General features: G+C 44.6%; 1 protein-coding gene across 2 annotated transcripts in view; it reads left to right on the forward strand.

The window, feature by feature from the left end:
• The window catches only part of Hsd17b3 (hydroxysteroid 17-beta dehydrogenase 3), a 33,538-nt gene extending 18,619 nt beyond the window's left edge, over window positions 1-14,919 (forward strand). The window contains exons 4-11 of one of the 2 annotated variants that reach the window (XM_028891716.2): window positions 906-1,013; window positions 2,321-2,388; window positions 6,094-6,129; window positions 9,824-9,858; window positions 11,031-11,112; window positions 11,255-11,320; window positions 13,624-13,773; window positions 14,495-14,919. In XM_028891716.2, coding sequence (XP_028747549.1) covers window positions 906-1,013; window positions 2,321-2,388; window positions 6,094-6,129; window positions 9,824-9,858; window positions 11,031-11,112; window positions 11,255-11,320; window positions 13,624-13,773; window positions 14,495-14,605 — 656 coding nt within the window. In that variant the 3' untranslated portion in view covers window positions 14,606-14,919. The remainder of the gene's footprint in view (window positions 1-905; window positions 1,014-2,320; window positions 2,389-6,093; window positions 6,130-9,823; window positions 9,859-11,030; window positions 11,113-11,254; window positions 11,321-13,623; window positions 13,774-14,494) is intronic. The other variant, XM_037205642.1, reaches the window with a different exon arrangement.
• Window positions 14,920-18,829: the final 3,910 nt, after the last annotated feature.

An 18,829-nucleotide genomic window follows, 5' to 3' on the forward strand; every position in this document is an offset into this window, starting at 1 on the left:
ACTTTTTAAACCACAGCAGGCTGTTCTGGGTCAGCCTTGTTTCTTTGGGGGAGGGTCAGAATAGAAGAAAGTTGTGGGGATTAGGGCTATGCATTCGCACTGTGGAGGCTCAGTGCCCTTGAACTGATGAATTTGGCTTTTGTTCTGCACCTGGATATTAGGAGTCACTCCGATTAGCACCAAAGCATTTTGAGCATTTTCCTCATGGTGTTAAATGTGCTTTTTGTCATGTTATTGGAAAACAAGTCATGTCTTTTACATTAAAGGATCCCTGACTCTCACACTATGTCTCATGATTGCTTGAACCAGAGGAGCTGTGTCTAGACACAAAGCTAAGGTACTTCTGAGAGAGACTGAGACAGTCTACCTGCAGCTATTACTGCTGCCTGCAAATGCCTTCACTGGGTAAGCCAGCACAAAACAGCTGACAAGGCACTAAACTTGGAGGGAGTGAAGAATAGGTTCCTTGGACAAGTCAGTCAGCTACACTTATCCTTAATTTGCTGCTCTGGAAAATGGAAGAAGAGTGTGGTAGGGAAACAAGCTACCATGTACACAGATTCTGGAGCACAGGACACATGCAAAGGATACTTGTATCTATGCTGAGGAGACCTGAGTCTGCTGAGCTGTGAAAGCATCAGATGGTGTTTATAGCCCTCTTCCAGGGGCCCAAGCTTGAGTTTATGTCAATCTCTTAGTGGCTTGTGCCAGAGTTACAGGGGTTGTGAGCCACTTAATGTGGGTGCTGGAAACCAGCCTTGGGTCTCCCATAAGAGCAGAAAGTACTCTTAACTGCCAAACCATCTCCTCAGTCCCACAAAATCTATTTTAATGCTGAGGACTTAATGGTCAAAAGGGATGATTTTACTCATGCTTACTAGAAATACCTGTGGTCTCTCATACAGAATGGACCACTAGAAGCCGTGTGAAGATTATACAAGCAGATTTTACCAAAGAAGACATCTATGATGATATTAAAGAAAAACTTAAAGGATTAGAAATTGGAATTTTAGGTAAGTAAATTTAAAAAAGCAAATCTTGGTATTACATATAAGTATGATAATCACCTTAGTGACACTTGATTTTACAATAGCTTAGACAAAACCCACAACTATGTTGTAGTATTAAACTGAATATTGAAGCCCCTTTTGGAAGGGGCCTGGTGAGATGGCCTGATGCAATCAGACACTTGCTACCAAGTCTGATGATTTGAGTTCAATCATAGGGATCCATATGGTGGAAGGCAAGAACTGAGTTCTTCAAGTTGTTCTCTGACTGCCACACGTTTCGTGGTAAACATGTACGCACGCACGCACGCATGAGTGCACACTTGTACACAAACACGGACTAAAAAAAAAGGACTTACTTTTTACTCAGAAATCAAGATGTTCTCCTGTATTTATGGACATCTTGCGATCACACACAGGGTGCACTGTCAGCATTACATAGGGGAAAGCAAGACTAGAATTTAAAGTTCCCTTAAAATTTTAGCCACAATTACATTTTCACAAATAAAAATATAAAACACATTATTGTAGAAAAAAACTGGAAAGGATGAACAGACACAAGAATGATAAATTCCTTAAAGCCCTCCAAACTTGCAACAGTGTTTTGGTGCATATCCTTCCAGGTACAAATGGGGTTTTGAAAACGGGGGTTGCACCTACTAATTGTTTTATAGCATTAAACCAGAAACACAGAGCTGGAGGTGCAGGTTGGCTGGTAGAGGGCTTGTTCCATCTCCAGCACCTTACATGGCTTATACATGTCAGTACACATCTCTAGTATTCAAGCATGCAGGAAGTGAAGGAAAGAGGATTGAAAGTTCTTATCCTCAGGTGCATAGCTAAAAACCTTGTATCACAAGTGTTGTTTCCTAATGTGTTTAAATTCTAAATAGCCATAGTGTGTGTGTGTGTGTGTGTGTGTGTGTGTGTGTGTGTGTGTGCCTGTACTTATGGAGGCCAGTGGTCAATGTCAAAAATCTTCTTCTATTACTCTTCATCTCTCTCTCTCTCTCTCTCTCTCTCTCTCTCTCTCTCTCTCTCTCTCTCTCTCTCCCCCTCCCTCCCTTCTTCTCTCCCTCCCTCCCCCTTCTTTCTTTTCTATCTTAATTTAGGTGCTGGGGATCGAACTCTGGTCCCCATGTTTGTGCAATGGTCACTTTGTTTAATGAGTCATCTCCCTAGCTTGCACCCACCTCCCTTATTATTAAATCATATTGCAATGAGTACCCATATACAGAAATCATTTTGTACATGTTTCTGTAGGAAGATTTCCCACCTGTTCTGACACCCTTTGCTTTGCCTCTTTCTGCCAGTCAACAATGTTGGAATGCTCCCCAGCCTGTTCCCAAGCCATTTCCTGAACACTCCTGGGGAGATCCAGGTGAGCTTCTCCCCTTTGTGTCTGCTTGTCACGAAGGGTATGGACCCCTGTCTTGATCACCAGGACTCATAGAAGAGAAATGGGAGTCAGGTCAGGCCAGACTGCATGGTGACTGTTTTGATATTTTTCTTTGAACCTTAGAACTCAACACAGAGTGTGTGCCTTTTCATCTCTATCCATCAAAAAACTTTCTAATCACTACCCCATTCTTCTGGGACTCTGTGCTCTGCTTCATAAAAGGGGAATTCTGCCCAACAAATTCATAGCTCTAGTATCATGGGAGCAGCCAGCTCTTGGTTGTTTCTGTCTTCCTAGGTGATGAGATGTAGCCAACTTTCAGCAATAGGGAAGTCTAGACATCTCTCAGTATCTGAGCATGTCGTCTCCCTTAGATACCAAAGTCCCTGAGCCTTCAAGTTCCTGATAAAATGGCATCATACTTCACTGCCAGGCTGCATGTGTCTTCCTCTGGGTAACTTATCTCTAATGTGATATAAATGTGTGAGAACAGTTAGGCATAGTGTTTACAGAATAAAGACAAAGCCATTCAAGTCTGTACATGTTCAGTACAGATGTTACTGTTTTTTAAAAACATTTAAATTCATTAAATTTATTTTATAAAACTTTTTTTCTTTGACAATTTAAAATTTTGCTCTAATTTTAAAGTTTGCCCTTTGACAATTTCTTACATGTATTGATGTATCTCTGCTCCCTTCTGTTTCCCTCTTAGTTCTGGAATCCTTCCTCCCCACTAAGTCCCCACCCTCCTCCCCACTAAGTCCCCACCCTCCTCCCCACTAAGTCCTCACCCTCCTCCCCACTAAGTCCCCACCTTCCTTCCCAGTAAGTCCCTCCTACTTTCATTAAAAAATTTAAATACAATATTTTTATTAATTCTTGGGAACTTTTCTCCCTCCACTCTTAACTTCTCCCGGATTCTTCTCAACCTTCCCACCCCTTCCTACTTTATATCTTCTTTAAATGACACCGAATCCTTCTGTGCTGCCCATGTACTCAAGGGTGTGGAACCATCCATTGGAGCATGGTTGACCTAACGAGGCTACACCCTTAAAGAAAACCACTCTCCCTCTCCCAGAAGCCATCATGTCAATAACTCCTCAGCTTGGGCTGGGGACTCATTAGCTCCTCAGCACCACACGCTGGAATGCGGACTGGCTTGATCATGTGCAGGCAACCACAGCTGCTGTGAGTTCAGGAGTTTGACAGCCATGTTATAAGCAGAAGACATTGCCATATCTTCTTCTTCTTTTTTAACAAGCCAATGAGTTTTATTAGGATTGCTTGCGTGAGCGTGAGTGGGTCATGTTTTCCTGAGGCATGGGCAATTTATCAGTGGCTATACTACTGAGAAAAAAATGATACCCCCACCCCACCAGCAGCCAGTCACACCCTGGGAAGGTGTGCTTTTGAAGGGTTTTGATCTTTAGTTAGTTAAACCCAAGGGTGTGGAGTCTGTGAATGTTGAGGGCTCACCACACATGGCCCAGACTCTGAGGCTGGAGGCACTAGAACTCCAGAGAGGTCAGACTTACAGCTGCTGTTGTAGGGCTGGAGAAGAATTTTTTAAAGGTATTGACAGCCCTTGAAGGCACTTGTTTACTGACCCTCTCCACAGCCCTGACCTTTGAGTGATGGGGTTGCCTAGTCTGGGCAGGCTTTCATGCTTCTATGCCTCCGTTCTGTAGGTGTCCCTGCAGTCCTTTTAAGTCCTGTGTCGGCCACTTGGCCTATAATGCCAGGCATCCTGGTTTCCTTTCTGTTGCTGTGGTAAACACTCTGACCAAAAGCAACCTGTGCAGGGGGAAGTGTTTGTTTGGCTTATACTTCCAGGTCACAGTCCAATTATCAAGGGAAGCCAGGGCAGGAACTTGGAATCTTGGAGGAATGCTGCCTGCTGGCTGGCTCCCTCACAGGCTCTTGCTTGGCTAGCTTTCCTATATAGCCCAGACCACCTGCCTAGAGATAATTCTGCCCATAGTGTGCTGAGACCTCTCCCATCCATCATCACTCAAGACAATACCTGCAGACATGCCCACAGGCCCATCCGACATGTTCAATCCTCAGCTGAGACTTCTTTCTCAGGCGACTCTCTAGGACACCAGGTCACTGGGACATTGCTGCTTAGCCTCTCCACACCCTCTCCAAGTGTGCTGTCTGTCTCACACTGCCTGTTTCAAGTCTGTCTTTCTCCTTAGCAGCTCCTGTTACCATGCTTCTCTTGAGGTCTGCATTTGTGCTGGTGTCTGCACCTTCCTCTTTTCCTCTCTCTTCCTTGGGTAAGATGATTCTAGCGTTCCTGAGGGAATTACTATCTGGATAGTTACTGGTGTTTCCAGGTTATTGTTCAAACAAACAAACAGAAAACAATTGAGGAAGTGCACACAGATTGTAAAGTGGCAAGAACTTCTTGAGAAGAAAATCAATAGGGAAGATCAAGTACGCTGCAAGAGCACAGCCAGCATCTTGAGTTGGAGTACTCAAGACTGGCCATGTTTGGAGCTTCATCTATGGGGCTAAGGAGAGGAGGAGGTGATCCTAAGGGGCATCATTCGAGAAGTTCTCTGTTTTGATTGACAGGCTTGGATAATGTAAAACTTTTCACACTGTATGTACGTTCCCATATTGCATCTGATTTTAATCATATGCATGTTCGATTATACATAGACATAAAATGGCAAATAGTGGCTTTCCCCTAAAAACTCACTCAGAGGTCAGATTCCCTTACTGTGCATGCATCCATAACCAACTTCTCTATCCCAGATGTATCTCGGAACATACCTGAATGGAAACTGAGTCACCACAGGCTTGTTAAGGAGTAACATATTTCATTATGTGGAGCAGGGTATGCTTGCAGCCCATTCAAGTGGGAGTCCCAGGCTAATCAGTGCATTACTAGGAAAGGGTTGTGTACAAAACCCAAGCCATAGTCCCAGGTTGCTAAGTCATCCTTATGCTGGCCTGCCTCCCTACCATTTTCTTTTCTTCTTCTCTAGTCCAGAACCTCCATCTCGTATTATCTGACTGTTCCCCTTTTTATATTCCATATTGTTGTCTTCTAAACCCCACTGTGCTGACCCTTTTTGTCTAGCTGGAAATTCAATACTGTCTTCCATGGTGATGAGGTTCCTCCCAATAAGTCTATCTGTAGTTGAAAATATCCTAAGTAAAAAAATGGCTCAAGACATCTAACCTCTTGGCCAACCCAGCTCCAGACATGGCATACTATAGAAGGATGGGTTTGCTTCTCAGGGCAGAGAGGCTGACTGCAATGTAGTCAAGGTCCAGCATGGCAGAAACATATCATACCACATGCCACTTAGCCCTGGACAAACTATACATTCAAAATTTTAAGTGCGATTTCTATTGTATGTACACTGCTTTTTGCTTAATCAGAAGCTGGCTCAACCACTAGAGATAAGGGACCATATAATATCTTCCTTTAACACCTATGATTCTATTCTGCTCTAAAATTTCAAGGAAACTCTCCTTCTGCCGAGGCTCACATATGGGTAGCACCACAGAACGATGTCACTGAACCTCAGCTAGGAGCCAGAATGCAGGTTGAGCATGTAATGGAGCTAGTGGGACTCAACTTTTGCCCATTCAGTACTTCATTAGTACCAACTTATTCCCAGGACAATTCTCGGAGGACTGGGCTGACTTGTGTCTGATTTTTTATTGCAGAGTCTCATCCACTGCAACATCACCTCTGTAGTCAAGGTATGTGATAAACTCGTGTGCTAAACACATTAAAACAGAGGCTAAAGCATTCCTTGAACTGAAATCAAACTGCTCTTAACCACAGGATGTCTTACTCTGTTCTCATCAGGAAAACAGAGAGAGAGGTTCATTCTCTCTAGTATCTGAACACTGTTTTTGCATTCAGAATGCACCAGGCCTGAAGATGCCAACACTTCCTTAGGATTTCAAAGAAGTTCCCTAAAAATTAATATTTTAAGAAACATTTAGTTGTCTCTAAGAGAAGGACATTCACTATGTCAGGAAAGATGACGGAGGGCCTGGGTTTTCTGGGTGTTTCTTGTTCAGTATTTGTTGAATTGAGCTCAAAGTCATCTGTGGACTAGGCTTTCTAGTCCCACGTGTACACCTGCGTGTGGGTGGGTGCACTTGAATGGCATCTGTGCCAGATCCATTGGAGCTGGAGTTACAGGCAGTTGTGAGCTGCCTGACATGGGTTATGAAAGAGCAATGATTGCTCTTGACCTCTGAGCCAGGTCTCCAGCCCATTAATCTCTTATTATTTGTGGCTTAATTACTTGTGGTTAACCATGGTTCCAGGATGCTAAAAGGAACATTCTCTACTTTAAGAAAGAGACTAGAGACCACAATCACATAAATCTTACTAGGATATACTATTATAATTGTTATATTTTATTATTAGTCATTAATCTCTTATGTCTAATTTGTGAGTTAAATTTATAGATTATGTTGGCTTCAGACATCATATCTACTCAGGATTTTAGAATGCACCCTCCACAGATTGGTGTGTGTGGTGTGTGTTCTACTGTGTTCTAAGCTCAGCTCAGAGCTAATTAGTTGGACATCACAGGACAAGTTATCCAACCATCTTGAATTTCCAATTCTACACCTGTTACAAGAGTGTTAGATGGAGCAGCTGGGGAGATAGCTCTGTTAGTGACCTTGCAGGCATGAGGTCTTGAATTCAAACCCCAGGTATGATGTTATGTGCCTATAATCCCAGTGATGGTGAGACAGGAGGCAGAGACAGGTAGATCCCTGGGAACTTGTGGGTCAGCTAGCATGACATACACAGTGAGGTCTCAGCCAATGAGAACTTCTCAACCTATCTCAAACAAAAGATGGAAGGTGCCTGGGGACTCTGAAGTTCTGATTTCCGCATGCATGCCATGCACAACCACACGTGCACCTCCTTTTACACAGAGACACACAAACAGTATTGGGTGAAGCAATATCTTAAGTAGAGCTCTTGGGTCCTTTGGTTTGGTTCAAGTGCAGAGTCATTTATGCCATGATTCCCTCAAAGCTAGTCCATTTATGCCTTTGTGTGAAGAAGGAAAGGGCGTCTCCTCTGGAAAGACTGCTTAGGAACAGGTACTACTTAAGAATGGACACAGCTGGATTCCACGTGACATAGTGAGTAGTTGATGCTTTAGTGTGAACAAAGTGTTTCCCCTTCTTCTGAGCACTAGAGCCCTCTACCTCTACCATACTACACAGCTAGTGAATGAGCTCTGAGCTTTCTGCCTATACCCACCCCACAGCTGGGCATCCAGCTCACCTATGAAGTTCACAACTGTATGTGGTAGCCCTGTTGTTCTCTCTTGGCAGGCAATTGTACTGTGTGGGGAAGTGTGAGGTAAGAATTCTGATTTCAGGTTGTTGGGGTGTGTGTGTGTGTGTGTTCAGTTTCAGGGGCTGAAACATGAAATGTCTGTGGAGGACTGGTTTTCTAATATCAGGAGGGGAAGCTGGTCAGTGCCTTTCTCTCCAGGCAGTTATGTTCAGGTCAATAGTTACTTCATCATTGGTTGTTTTTCTTTTAGCACACTGGCATGTTACAGCTTCCTGCTTGGTTATTATTGAGTGCTCTCAGACTTCGTGTGCTGAGCAGTCGGTGACTTTTTAAAGCTCCCAGCTAATGTGCCTTTAAGGTTTATGTTTTCAACTTACCATTAAAATATTTTTACATTATTTTAAACACTAATCTTCCACTATTAGACTGTTTGATCATCTAGGTTTCCCCAAAGGGATTTGACAGCCTTTTGAATCCTTTAGTGAAGAAATGCTTTGATTTGTATTTTTAAAAAGTTTTGTGTATTATGGACACTAAATTCCCTAAGCAACAAAGAAAAATTAAAGCTTAGCTTCTAAATACACCATGCCCTCTTTAGCCTGGCTGGCTGGAAGCATGATCAGCATCTCTTAAATATTTCAAAGATGCTGTCTAGGAGCAGTGTGTACAAGCAAGTATATACTTTTGCTGGTCAAGGGCGGAGAAGGACTGGGAAGATGGGAGAGTTGACTTTATAGTTAATTTTCTTGTTACTGTGCAAAAGAGGCTGGGGAAGTGGCTCAGCAGGTGAGACCTGTGTTTGGATCCCTAGCACCCACCTAAAAATGTTGATTGTGGCTGTACATGTCTGTAACCCCAGTGCTGGGGAGCAGGGGCAGGATTTCTGGAGCCTGCTGGCTTCCGGCCTAGTAAACAAGCAGCCCCTAGGTTCAGTGAGAGGCCCAGTAAGAGGGACAGAGGAATACTTCCAGTGTCCTCCTCTGGGGCTGGTCACATTGTGTCCAAGGTCAGGGGCAGAAAGATGAGAGCTGGTGCTTAGCTTCCTCTCTCCTTTTTATCAGTTCAGGATTCCAACCCAAGGGATAGTGCCACCCACACTAAGGGTGGTCCGCCTTCCTCATTTAAACATTTCTGGAAACTCTCTCATAGACACACCCAGATGTGTGTGTCTTTAAGTGACTCCAGCTCACGTCAAACTGATGATGAAGATTAACCATCACAGAGGCTAGACATGGGAACTCTGAGGTGGGACAGGTGGTGTCCAGTGCTGTCTGTGTAACTGAGATCATTCGCCCATCAAGACTAGTGAGCTCACATGAGAGACACTGAGGATGTTCAAGGGTGTCCGAAAAGATGCAAGTGGTGCCTCCGGAGTGTGTGTGTGTGTGTGTCTGTGTGTCTGTGTGTCTGTGTGTCTGTGTTTATGTGTATGTAGTTTAGGGATGGTGTGGACTCAGTTTGGTCTCTCATCCTTCTCTCACTTCCCTGGGAAGCAGAGGCACTTGTTAGAGTTCTGAGTCTTCTTTGGAAGAACACGTGGAGGCTCTCTGGGACTGAGGCCTGGTGTATGTGATGGGTACAGTGACAGGAGAGTCTCTCTAGAAGCTGCTGCAGTGCCCCTGGGCAATGCGGGCACATGGGCACGTTGCATCTGTGGCCATTGGTCTCCTTGGTTTCTCTTGCCCACTTCTGAAAACCTGCACTGAGTAGGCTCAATTGAGATGTCTAGGAGATGCTAGATTCTCATTCAGTGTTCTGATAGTTTCCAATTCCAACTCATGGGTGAAGTGTATGATGGCTGGCATACTCTTCCTTCATCCCTGGTATGGGAATGACCTTGAGAACTCACATACAGCTCCCACCACCTGAGGCCAATCCCTATTGTTCCAGTGAGACTTTACGGGAAAGAAACCAAAGGCTGTTGGATTAGTTTGCCATCTGTCTAGGTTGCTTGCTGTGGCTTCTAGCCAGATTCTCAGGTTGCCAGAATGACCTCTAGAGTTGCCAGCAACTTTCAAGGTCTTTTGGGAAGATTAAGCTTCCCTAACATCCTCCAAGGACCCTGTTCATTGCTACTTAGTTGCTTTTTCAAGGCTTAACCCTGTCCTTCTCTTATAGATGACACAGCTTGTTCTCAAACACATGGAATCAAGGTAAGGCCTTTCACAGAAGAAGCATGAAGCAAGGTGGCCTTCCTGCCTTGGCAGCCACCTTGCTTGGGGACTTGATGGTGGTGGAGGGGGCGGAGTTCATCAAGTTGCTGCTTCAGTTGATGGTTAAAACCTATGAAGACAGAACACAGTGATTATGGGGGAAGGCCAGGTCAGCTTTTCACATACATGTGCATATGTGAAGGTCAAGTGTAACATATCTTAGAGGGAGATTGAGAACAGCTGTTTCAAAATACATTGGCTTTCAAAGAAAATTAACTTATATTGAACATAAAAGAAGCAAGTTGGCCTCAGATCAAGACTATGTCCTTTTTTATTGTGAAATCCATCTTCCGTCAGAATGAGTACTCCATTTCCCTGGAAACTGCCCCTTCTCAGTCTCTAATAATCCGTATTTGGGTCACCCTATTACAATACTCGTTAGGGCTGGTTTTCATCACCTTTTATTTATTAAGAGCAAATAGTTGATAGTTTAATTTTTCTAGCGTAAAAAGGGGGTGGCTTTGTATTCCAATTTTTGGTTTCTTGCCACCCCACTCCAGGCATCCAGCTAGGGATATTAAGGATAATTGAATATCTCCCAGTAATAGGGGGGCTGAGACAGGAGGATCATCACAACTTCAATACCAATATAGGATCCATGGTAACATTGAGGCTAGCTTGGACGATATAGCAACATAAATATTTTTCAAAAATGAAACAAACAAAAAACATTGAATTCCAAAAGATAGAAGTAAGAGCCCCGAAGAGCGTAGGGATGTCAGAGTGAAGCACATCCCATCTAAGATGGATTCCACCACATGACACATGTCCAACTATGACCCACGGGACCCAGGGCATGTGGTCCCATCGAGACTGGACAGTCCCTTCCTCCTTTTCTCTTGTCTGAGCCAATTTGGCTTTTCATAGCTTGGCAGGGAACCGACTGACCTAGCAGAGCTCCTGTTTGGAGCACCAAGCATGACTGCAGAGTGACATCACCACACCGTGTCCTCCTTGAGATCTTGGGGAGTGTTTCCCTCACAGTTCTTGTAAAACCGCCTCTCATGAACTGTGGAAACCCAGAGGTGGGTTCCAACAGTCCAGCCCTCAGGTGTCTTTACTGGAGTGTGGTGGAGCAGCCAACAATGCAGCCTTTGTTCTCTGCCTTTCAGGAGGAAAGGCCTCATCTTGAACATTTCTTCTGGGATAGCCCTTTGTCCCTGGCCTCTGTATGCCCTGTACTCGGCTTCCAAGGTGAGTGACAAGTCACCCAAGTCTCTTCCTTCTTCCTCTGAAAAGGAAGAGTCTATGGTACTCTTGGGAACCTGAGGGGCCTGTCTGCAAGGGCAGGAGGAAGCAAACTCCAGGACCTGAAGTGTTTCCTCTCTTAATGCAGGCTTTTGTGTGCACATTTTCCAAGGCCTTGCATGTGGAATACAGAGCTAAAGGAATCATTATCCAGGTGAAGTGGACAATTGTGGGCCCTCCCAAGTGGGAACCTTGCCTGGGTGGTTGGTAGTCTGTCATCCCTGGTTGTACATGTAAAATGGGCTAGAGATGCTATTGAGTTCCCCTGACCAAGACCAGGCCAACTGCTTCCTCTACAACCCTCCTGCTGCTGAGATTTCAGGGCCTCCCTTCATCCTGAGTGTTGGTTGGAGAGGGGGATTGAGTATGGATGCAGTTGCTCAAAAATGCTGCAGAAGGCTGGGGATGTAGCTCAATTGGTAGAGTGCTTGCCTAACACACACAAAGCCCCGAGGTTCATCTACAGCACTGCATAAACATGGATGTGGTGGTGCATGCCTGTAATCTCAGCCCTCAGTGGGTGGAGGCAGGAGGATCAGGAGTGCAGGGTGATCCTTACTACACAGCAAGTTAAGGTTAGCCTGAGCTACATGAGATGTCTGGGGAGAAATACCGTGGACCCTTTGCTGCAAGTGCTGAGTTGGAGCAGACAGCAAGGTCTGGTCTGACTATTGGTTCCTCTTTGATATGTGGAGAAGGAACAACAGGAAGCTGGGCACTTAACCCATGCTGGGACTAGGGGAGGACGGATCTTCCCCGGGGTGGGGTTTACCTGAGATGAGTTATGGATACCCCACACTTTGGTCCTTGGGCAATGGGAGGAGGAACAGAGTCATTGTGGAGACTACTTAACTAAAATAGGTTGTCATTGCCATCCGTGGTCTGAACAGTGGGGTAGCCTGGGTGTCAATGATTTACATGTGCCATGTTTAGTAATACAGTCTGGGAAGGAGTTTTAGGACATACTATTAGAGATTAAATAGGCACACTTAAATTTTTTTACACATGTGTTATATGCATGTGTGGATATGTGTTACATGTTCATATGTGAGCAAGTATATATGTGTGTGCATGTTCATGTGTGAGTGGGCATTTATGTGTATGAGCAGGTATGAATATGTATACATGTTTGTGTGTGAATGGGTATGTATGTATGTGCATGTTGTGTGTGAGTGAGTATGTATGTGTGTGCATGTGTGTAGGGGTTCTGAGGACAACTTTGGTTGTCTCACATTAGCATATCCTGAGTTGTCTTTTGCTCCCTTATCTCTGAATTTCATACCAGATCTGTCACATCACTCAAGCAATACTGGGTAACTTGTTTAAAATGTAAGCCTCAGTGTTGTATGATATCTTGTTTATGTTCTGACAAATAAAGCTTGTTTGGAGATCAGAGGGCAGAGCCAGCCACTAGTTAACCATAGAGGCCAGGCAGTGGTGACACATGCCTTTATTTTTTTTTATTTTTTATTTTTTGGTTTTTCGAGACAGGGTTTCTCTGCGTAGCTTTGCGCCTTTCCTGGAGCTCACTTGGTAGCCCAGGTTGGCCTCGAACTCACAGAGATCCGCCTGGCTCTGCCTCCCAAGTGCTGGGATTAAAGGCGTGCGCCGCCGCCGCCGCCGCCGCCGCCGCCGCCGCCGCCGCCGCCGCCGCCACCCAGCCGGCGCATGCCTTTAATCCCAGCACTGGGAGGCAGAGCCAGGCAGATCTCTGTGAGTTCGAGGCCAGCCTGGTCTGCAGAGTGAGATCCAGGACAGGCACCAAAACTACACAGAGAAACCCTGTCTTGAAAAACCAAAAACCAAAAACCAACCAAACAAACAAAAACAACACAGAACTTCAGTCATTTAGTGTTGCCAGACTTAATATGGGGTGTGTAATTAAATTTGATCTTCAAAGGAATGTGAATAAATTTGTCTGTTGAGACAGTTTTACTAGTAACCCAGTTGGCCTTGGACTTTTGATTCCCCTGCCTCAGCCATAGGATAAAGGTATGTGCCACCACTCCTGGCTGGTTGACTTTCTAGTGTAAGTCATTCAGTGTAATACTTGAGACATAATTATGCTGAATGATTTATGCTTGTCTGAACTTCAGTTTTGAGTTCCTTTTATTTGTGGCGCAGTGCTTTGAATTGAACTCTGGGCCTCACGCAGAGACTCTCCTCCTGAGCCCTCCCTGAACTTCAGCTCTACCTGTTACCTGCACTTTCGTTTGCCGAGTCTCCCAGTTGCCCCGTGTGCTCTGAAGGGCATTTGAGCACCTTGAGATGAGCACTTTAGGCCTCATCTTGAGCAATCAAACCTCCTGCTCTCTAGTTTTGTGCCAGCTTTGTGTCTTTTATCAAGGAGCTTAGAACATTTCACAGGCAGAAAGGAGCTGGGTGAGACGTGTATCCGTGCCTCAGTTTCTGCTGGGCTATACAGTTCTGTGCCATGTTCTTTATTTTTCTCTGCAGGTGCTGACCCCTTATGCTGTCTCAACTCCAATGACAAAGTATCTAAATACCAACATGGTGACCAAGACTGCCGATGAGTTTGTTAAAGAGTCCTTGAAATATGTCACGATTGGAGCTGAAACCTGTGGCTGCCTTGCTCATGAAATCTTGGTAATCGATGACTTCTTTTGAAGCAAGGGAGGAAGGCTGTGCCAACGTCGTGGGCATGTTGGGGCTTGCTCTTTCTTGCTAGTGGGACAGTCAGCCATTTTCTCTCGAAGCAAGCTCACAGGGTCAGCACGCTGCAGTACAGCCAGGGAAAGTAGTTAAGAATTGAGGCCCGTGTGCTCAGCCTATAGATAACCTTAAGGCCCCACTTAGAATGGTTCCACTTAGTGGCTCTTTGGAGTTCTTGGGTAGGAAAAACAGGAACACCTGGATCTGCCATGCAGTGACTCCCATCTCCCTTGGCTATGTGTTTCAGTAAAGTTGGGCCTCTCAAGAAACATTTTTCCTTAGCTGTGAGTAAACAGGGAAAGAAGCATGGTAGAAAGAGTACAAAGCCATCTGGGAAATGGGGCTTCAGGAAGGAATAGCAAATGCGTCATAGGGCAAAAAAGAGGTATAGTGGCATGGTCAGCACAGAGTGAGTTCTCTTAATTTAGCATGTCCTTCAGAATGATCCTATCAGGATGGTCAAAAGGCATTTAAAGGGACAGCTTGGGCAGCTAAGAAGTTCACTGTTGCAAAGTATCACAAGACCTTAAACATTAGAACCACTTGACCTGACCATAGTAGTCAGAAAAAGCAATCCTTAAATGACTGACTCTGGGCTAAGTTGTAATTTCTTTGCTCTGCTCTTGTCTTAGACACTCATATTTTTCTGTTCCAGGCAATATTTCTGAACCTGATCCCTTCCAGAGTCTTCTATAGCAGCACCTTCCAGAGATTTCTCCTAACACACTACTCAGATTACCTGAAGCACAACATCAGCAACAGATAGCAGGGTGGGGGGGTGGCAGGAGGTCATGGGAGATGGGGGGCAGGGCTAGGGTGGGGGTAGTGCGAGGTAGGGCTGGAGGGGGTGTTAAGAGAGTGATTAGATCTCTTCATTGGTGGTAGTGGCCAGAGGAGCACATCACCACCCTGCACTTGCTGAGGGGAGCCTGCCACACACACAGTGCACAGCGGTTGGAGTCTGGAGATCTCAAGAAAAGCTGGGGTATAAAAGGGTGTATTTTCTATAAAAGGGGAGCTGGCATTAAGGGTAATGCTAAAAGAAGCCCTGCAAAGGTAATAAATGTGCTGAAAAGAAAACCCCAAGTCTCAGAATATTGAGAAAGCTCTTACCTGGAGGGTCACTTTATAGCCGGGTGTGGAACTCAAAACTCAGACAATACCTGAGGCTGCTAAACTTTACCAGGACCACTGTGGGCCCAGAATACGGTTTTGTTATTGTTGTTTTTTTTTCTTCGAGACAGGGTTTCTCTGTGTAGCTTTGTGCCTTTCCTTGGTAGCCCAGGCTGGCCTCGAACTCACAGAGATCCGCCTGCCTCTGCCTCCCGAGTGCTGGGATTAAAGGCGTGCGCCACCACCGCCCGGCCAGAACACAGTCTTTTAAATGTGGCTTCTCACAGACCCAGGAGACTGGATGGGGGAAAGTGTTAGGGCAATAGCTGGCTCAAGCCAGTGTCTTCTCTTCCCCAGCTCCCTTCATTTCAACAACGAGAGCACCAGGTGCATCTGCTTTATTCATGTTTGAGTCTATGTAAGGTTGTACTGGTAAAGATAAAAATGCAAAAGGAAGTTTTAAGACTCTGAGGCTAGAGAGATGGATCTGTGGATAAAGTACTTGCTGAACAAGCACAAAAACTGGGGTGTGAATGCACACAACCCACACAAAAGCCAGGTAGCTTTGGTAACTTGCCTTTATCTCCAACACCTAGGAGGCTGAGACGGGGGATCCCCAGGGAAGCTGAACAGTTACACTAGTCAGAATTGGTGAGCTCTGAGTTCAGCAAGAGACCCTACTTCAATAAATAAAGTGGAAAGTAATTGAGGAAGATGCCCAAAATCAACTATGGGTTGATATGTTCACAGAATTGCTTGCATATCCACATGCACATGCAAACACTCATACACACATACACTCACCATACACATACACATGGAAAAATGTCCTAAAACAAACACACATCTGGGCATGGTGGTGCACACCTGTCATCCCAGCACCTGGGAGACAGATGGAAACACCTCCATAAGTTTGAGGTTAGACTGGTCTACATAGCAAGTTCCAGACCAGCCAGAGACACATAGTTGGAGGATGAATCTGTGAAAGCAGACTGTTGTTGAGTTACCTCCAGTCCTGCCCAGGCTGGCAGCCACTCAGAATTTTGTCAACAGCAGACTTAAAAATGAGGTAGACTAAAGTCTTGCTGCAAGCCGAAAAAAATGTATGAAGTAGGAATTCAGCTGATTATGACAAAGCTTTGCCTTGAGGAGTTGAGAACTCTTCCAGAGGATGAGGCCAAGGCCCAAGGAGTCTTGGTGATATTGGCTTTTGATTATTAGCCATTTCCTGCTATGAATTTCTCCTGTGCTGTTGTAGCTTTTCCATCATTTATTGGGCACCATTTCTTCTCTACTAAGGGAATATTTAGATATTAGATAACCTTCTGTGCTGACAGCTATACATAGTCAGAACTCCAGTTCAAACCTCCCTGTACTCATTGTCATTTGCAGCATCCAGCCAGGACCATTCCTGGATGGATGAAAGTATCTTATCAGAGATACCTCTGTACTATCTAAGAACAGACTTAAACATCCAAACTATCTGTTTGAGAAGGCCTGGCAGATGTGCTAATTAAGGTTAACTTTTTCCCTTTCCAAAGTCTTTTCTCTAGTTTTAGATCTACCTTTAACTGTTAACTCAGAACATCAGGCTGACTCAGGCTGCCCAGCCACTGAGTGCACTCCCCTACCCTGCCAGAAAACAACAGTAGCCAAGATAGCTTGGACAGATAAGGAGCCAAAGGAAAATAAGGCAGTTTTATTGTCACTCATCACTGATAGACTTCTAACACTTTAACTAACCACTTCTAAGAATATAGTTGAGCACATAAAATCCCCTCTGCTCAGATATTGACTGAATTTAGCCCTTAGTTGTTTCTGTTCCCCATTAGTCACTTCCCTTTTGGGTTGCAGATGATGTCTGGCATCTTTACTGCTCCTTTGTGTGGATCTTATTGCCCCTCCTTTTGACCCTGAGGAAATTCAAGACCGTGCCTTACCCAGAGCATTGCTATTGCATGGGTATCTAACTGTAAACCTCAGAGACTTGAGGGGAATGAGATTACAGGAAGAAGAGGGAACGAGATGGGAGGAGAACTAGATTGGAGGACTAGAAGAAAGAACTAGAAGAACGAGAGGAAGATGAGGAAGAGCCAGGTGGAGAAGAACAAGATGAGGGTGAGAGAGAAGGTGGTGGGAGGGGAGCTAAGATGGGAAAGAACTAGATGGATGAGAACGTAGATGGGGCAGAACTAAGATGAAGGAATTAAGATAGTATTTAGAGGGGACAGCAGATAAATGTAGAGAGAAATCCAGCAAGAAAGGAGCTAGGCATGAGAGCAGAATAGAAGCTGTGTAGAGAGAGAACTAACTCATATGAATAAAGTGAATGGACTAAAAACTTTTATATACAGGGGGCTGGAGAGATGGTTCAATGGTTAAGAGCACTAGATGTTCTTCCAGAGGTCCTGAGTTCAATTCCCAGCAACCACATGGTGGCTCACAACCACCTGTAATGAGATCTGACGCCCTCTTCTGGTATGCAGGCAGAAAACTTTATGCATAATAAATAAAATCCTTTTTAAAAAAAGAATTTCATATACATAGATTCATTTAATATTGTCTAAGATTATATTTTCATCTGCTTGTAGATTTTTCCACAGACCCTGGGAGAGGGCTATCAAGGAGCTGGACCTCAGTAGTCCCTATTAAAGTCTTATGCAATAGTCAGCTTTATTCAGAGCATCGGACAATTTACACTCTAAGGGTTAAGCAAGGTCATATGAGCAAAGTTCATATGAGTTCAAACTGTACACAGTCACAAGAACAACCCATGCTTGGAAACGTTGCTTTTTTGTTGTTGTTGTTGTTTGTTTATTTGTTTGTTTTTCAAGACAGGCTTTCTCTGTGTAGCCCTGGCTGTCCTGGAACTCACTTTGTAGACCAGGCTGGCCTCTGAACTCACAGAGATATGTCTACCTTTGCCTCCCAAGTGCTGGGATTAAAGGTGTATGCTACCACGCCCAGCTGGAAACATTTTTGAACAAAAGTGAGCAGGATCGTGTAATCTGAATGAAAGCCACTCCTGTTTACTACACCTGGGAGGGGCATGAAATCATGTTTCCAGAGCAAAACTCTGTTTAAAAGAAAACTCTTGTCTTGTTTTCTTACAAGCTCTCAGAATTCTCCTCACACAGCTTCATTCTTAGACTGTGTTCTGACACATAATAAGACCAAACAATAATAACAAACAAAGAACTCAACCCACAAAATAAACAAAAACAAGTTCTCTAATGCAGATATTGGTAACTATAGAAATGAGATCTTCTGGGTCTCTAACTCCTGAGATGCTGGGAACATGGAGATAGTGTGTTCTGCCCTAGGACTAGAGTCATCTGAAGGATAATGTTCATATATGTCCTGTGATTAAGGAGGTTATTTGCTGGGACCCTAGTTAAGGCTGCCAGCTGGAGCCTCCTTGTGGCATCTGATGGCTGCTTGTTCTTCCTCATACCATAATATCTGGCCTCTAAGCATACCCATGCCAAAGAAAACCAGGAGGTTACTATCTTGTGTAGGTTAGGTTAGCCTTATCCATCACGACATACCTTGTCTAAACACTCCCACATCTTATACCCGGGGACACAAAACCCAGTTCTCCAGCTGGGAATGTAGCCAGCTGTTGAATGCTTGCCTGGGATGCATGAGGCCATGGGTTGCATCCCCAGCACCGCAAACGAGCATGGATGATATCTCTCAATTTAGAGGGGGGATAAAATATAATAGGAGATATTATCTTGGATCATCTTTGGAAAATACAGTGTGTCACATTAATTAATCTTAGACTCAAATGTTTGTCCTAACACACACCAATTCTCTACATTAGCCTGTAGGCATTTTTTTTCTTTAATTGAGATTGATCCACTGTGGGTGGTGC

Source organism: Peromyscus leucopus, chromosome 5 (genome assembly GCF_004664715.2).
Source record: "Peromyscus leucopus breed LL Stock chromosome 5, UCI_PerLeu_2.1, whole genome shotgun sequence".
NCBI classification, from domain to species: Eukaryota; Metazoa; Chordata; class Mammalia; order Rodentia; family Cricetidae; genus Peromyscus; species Peromyscus leucopus.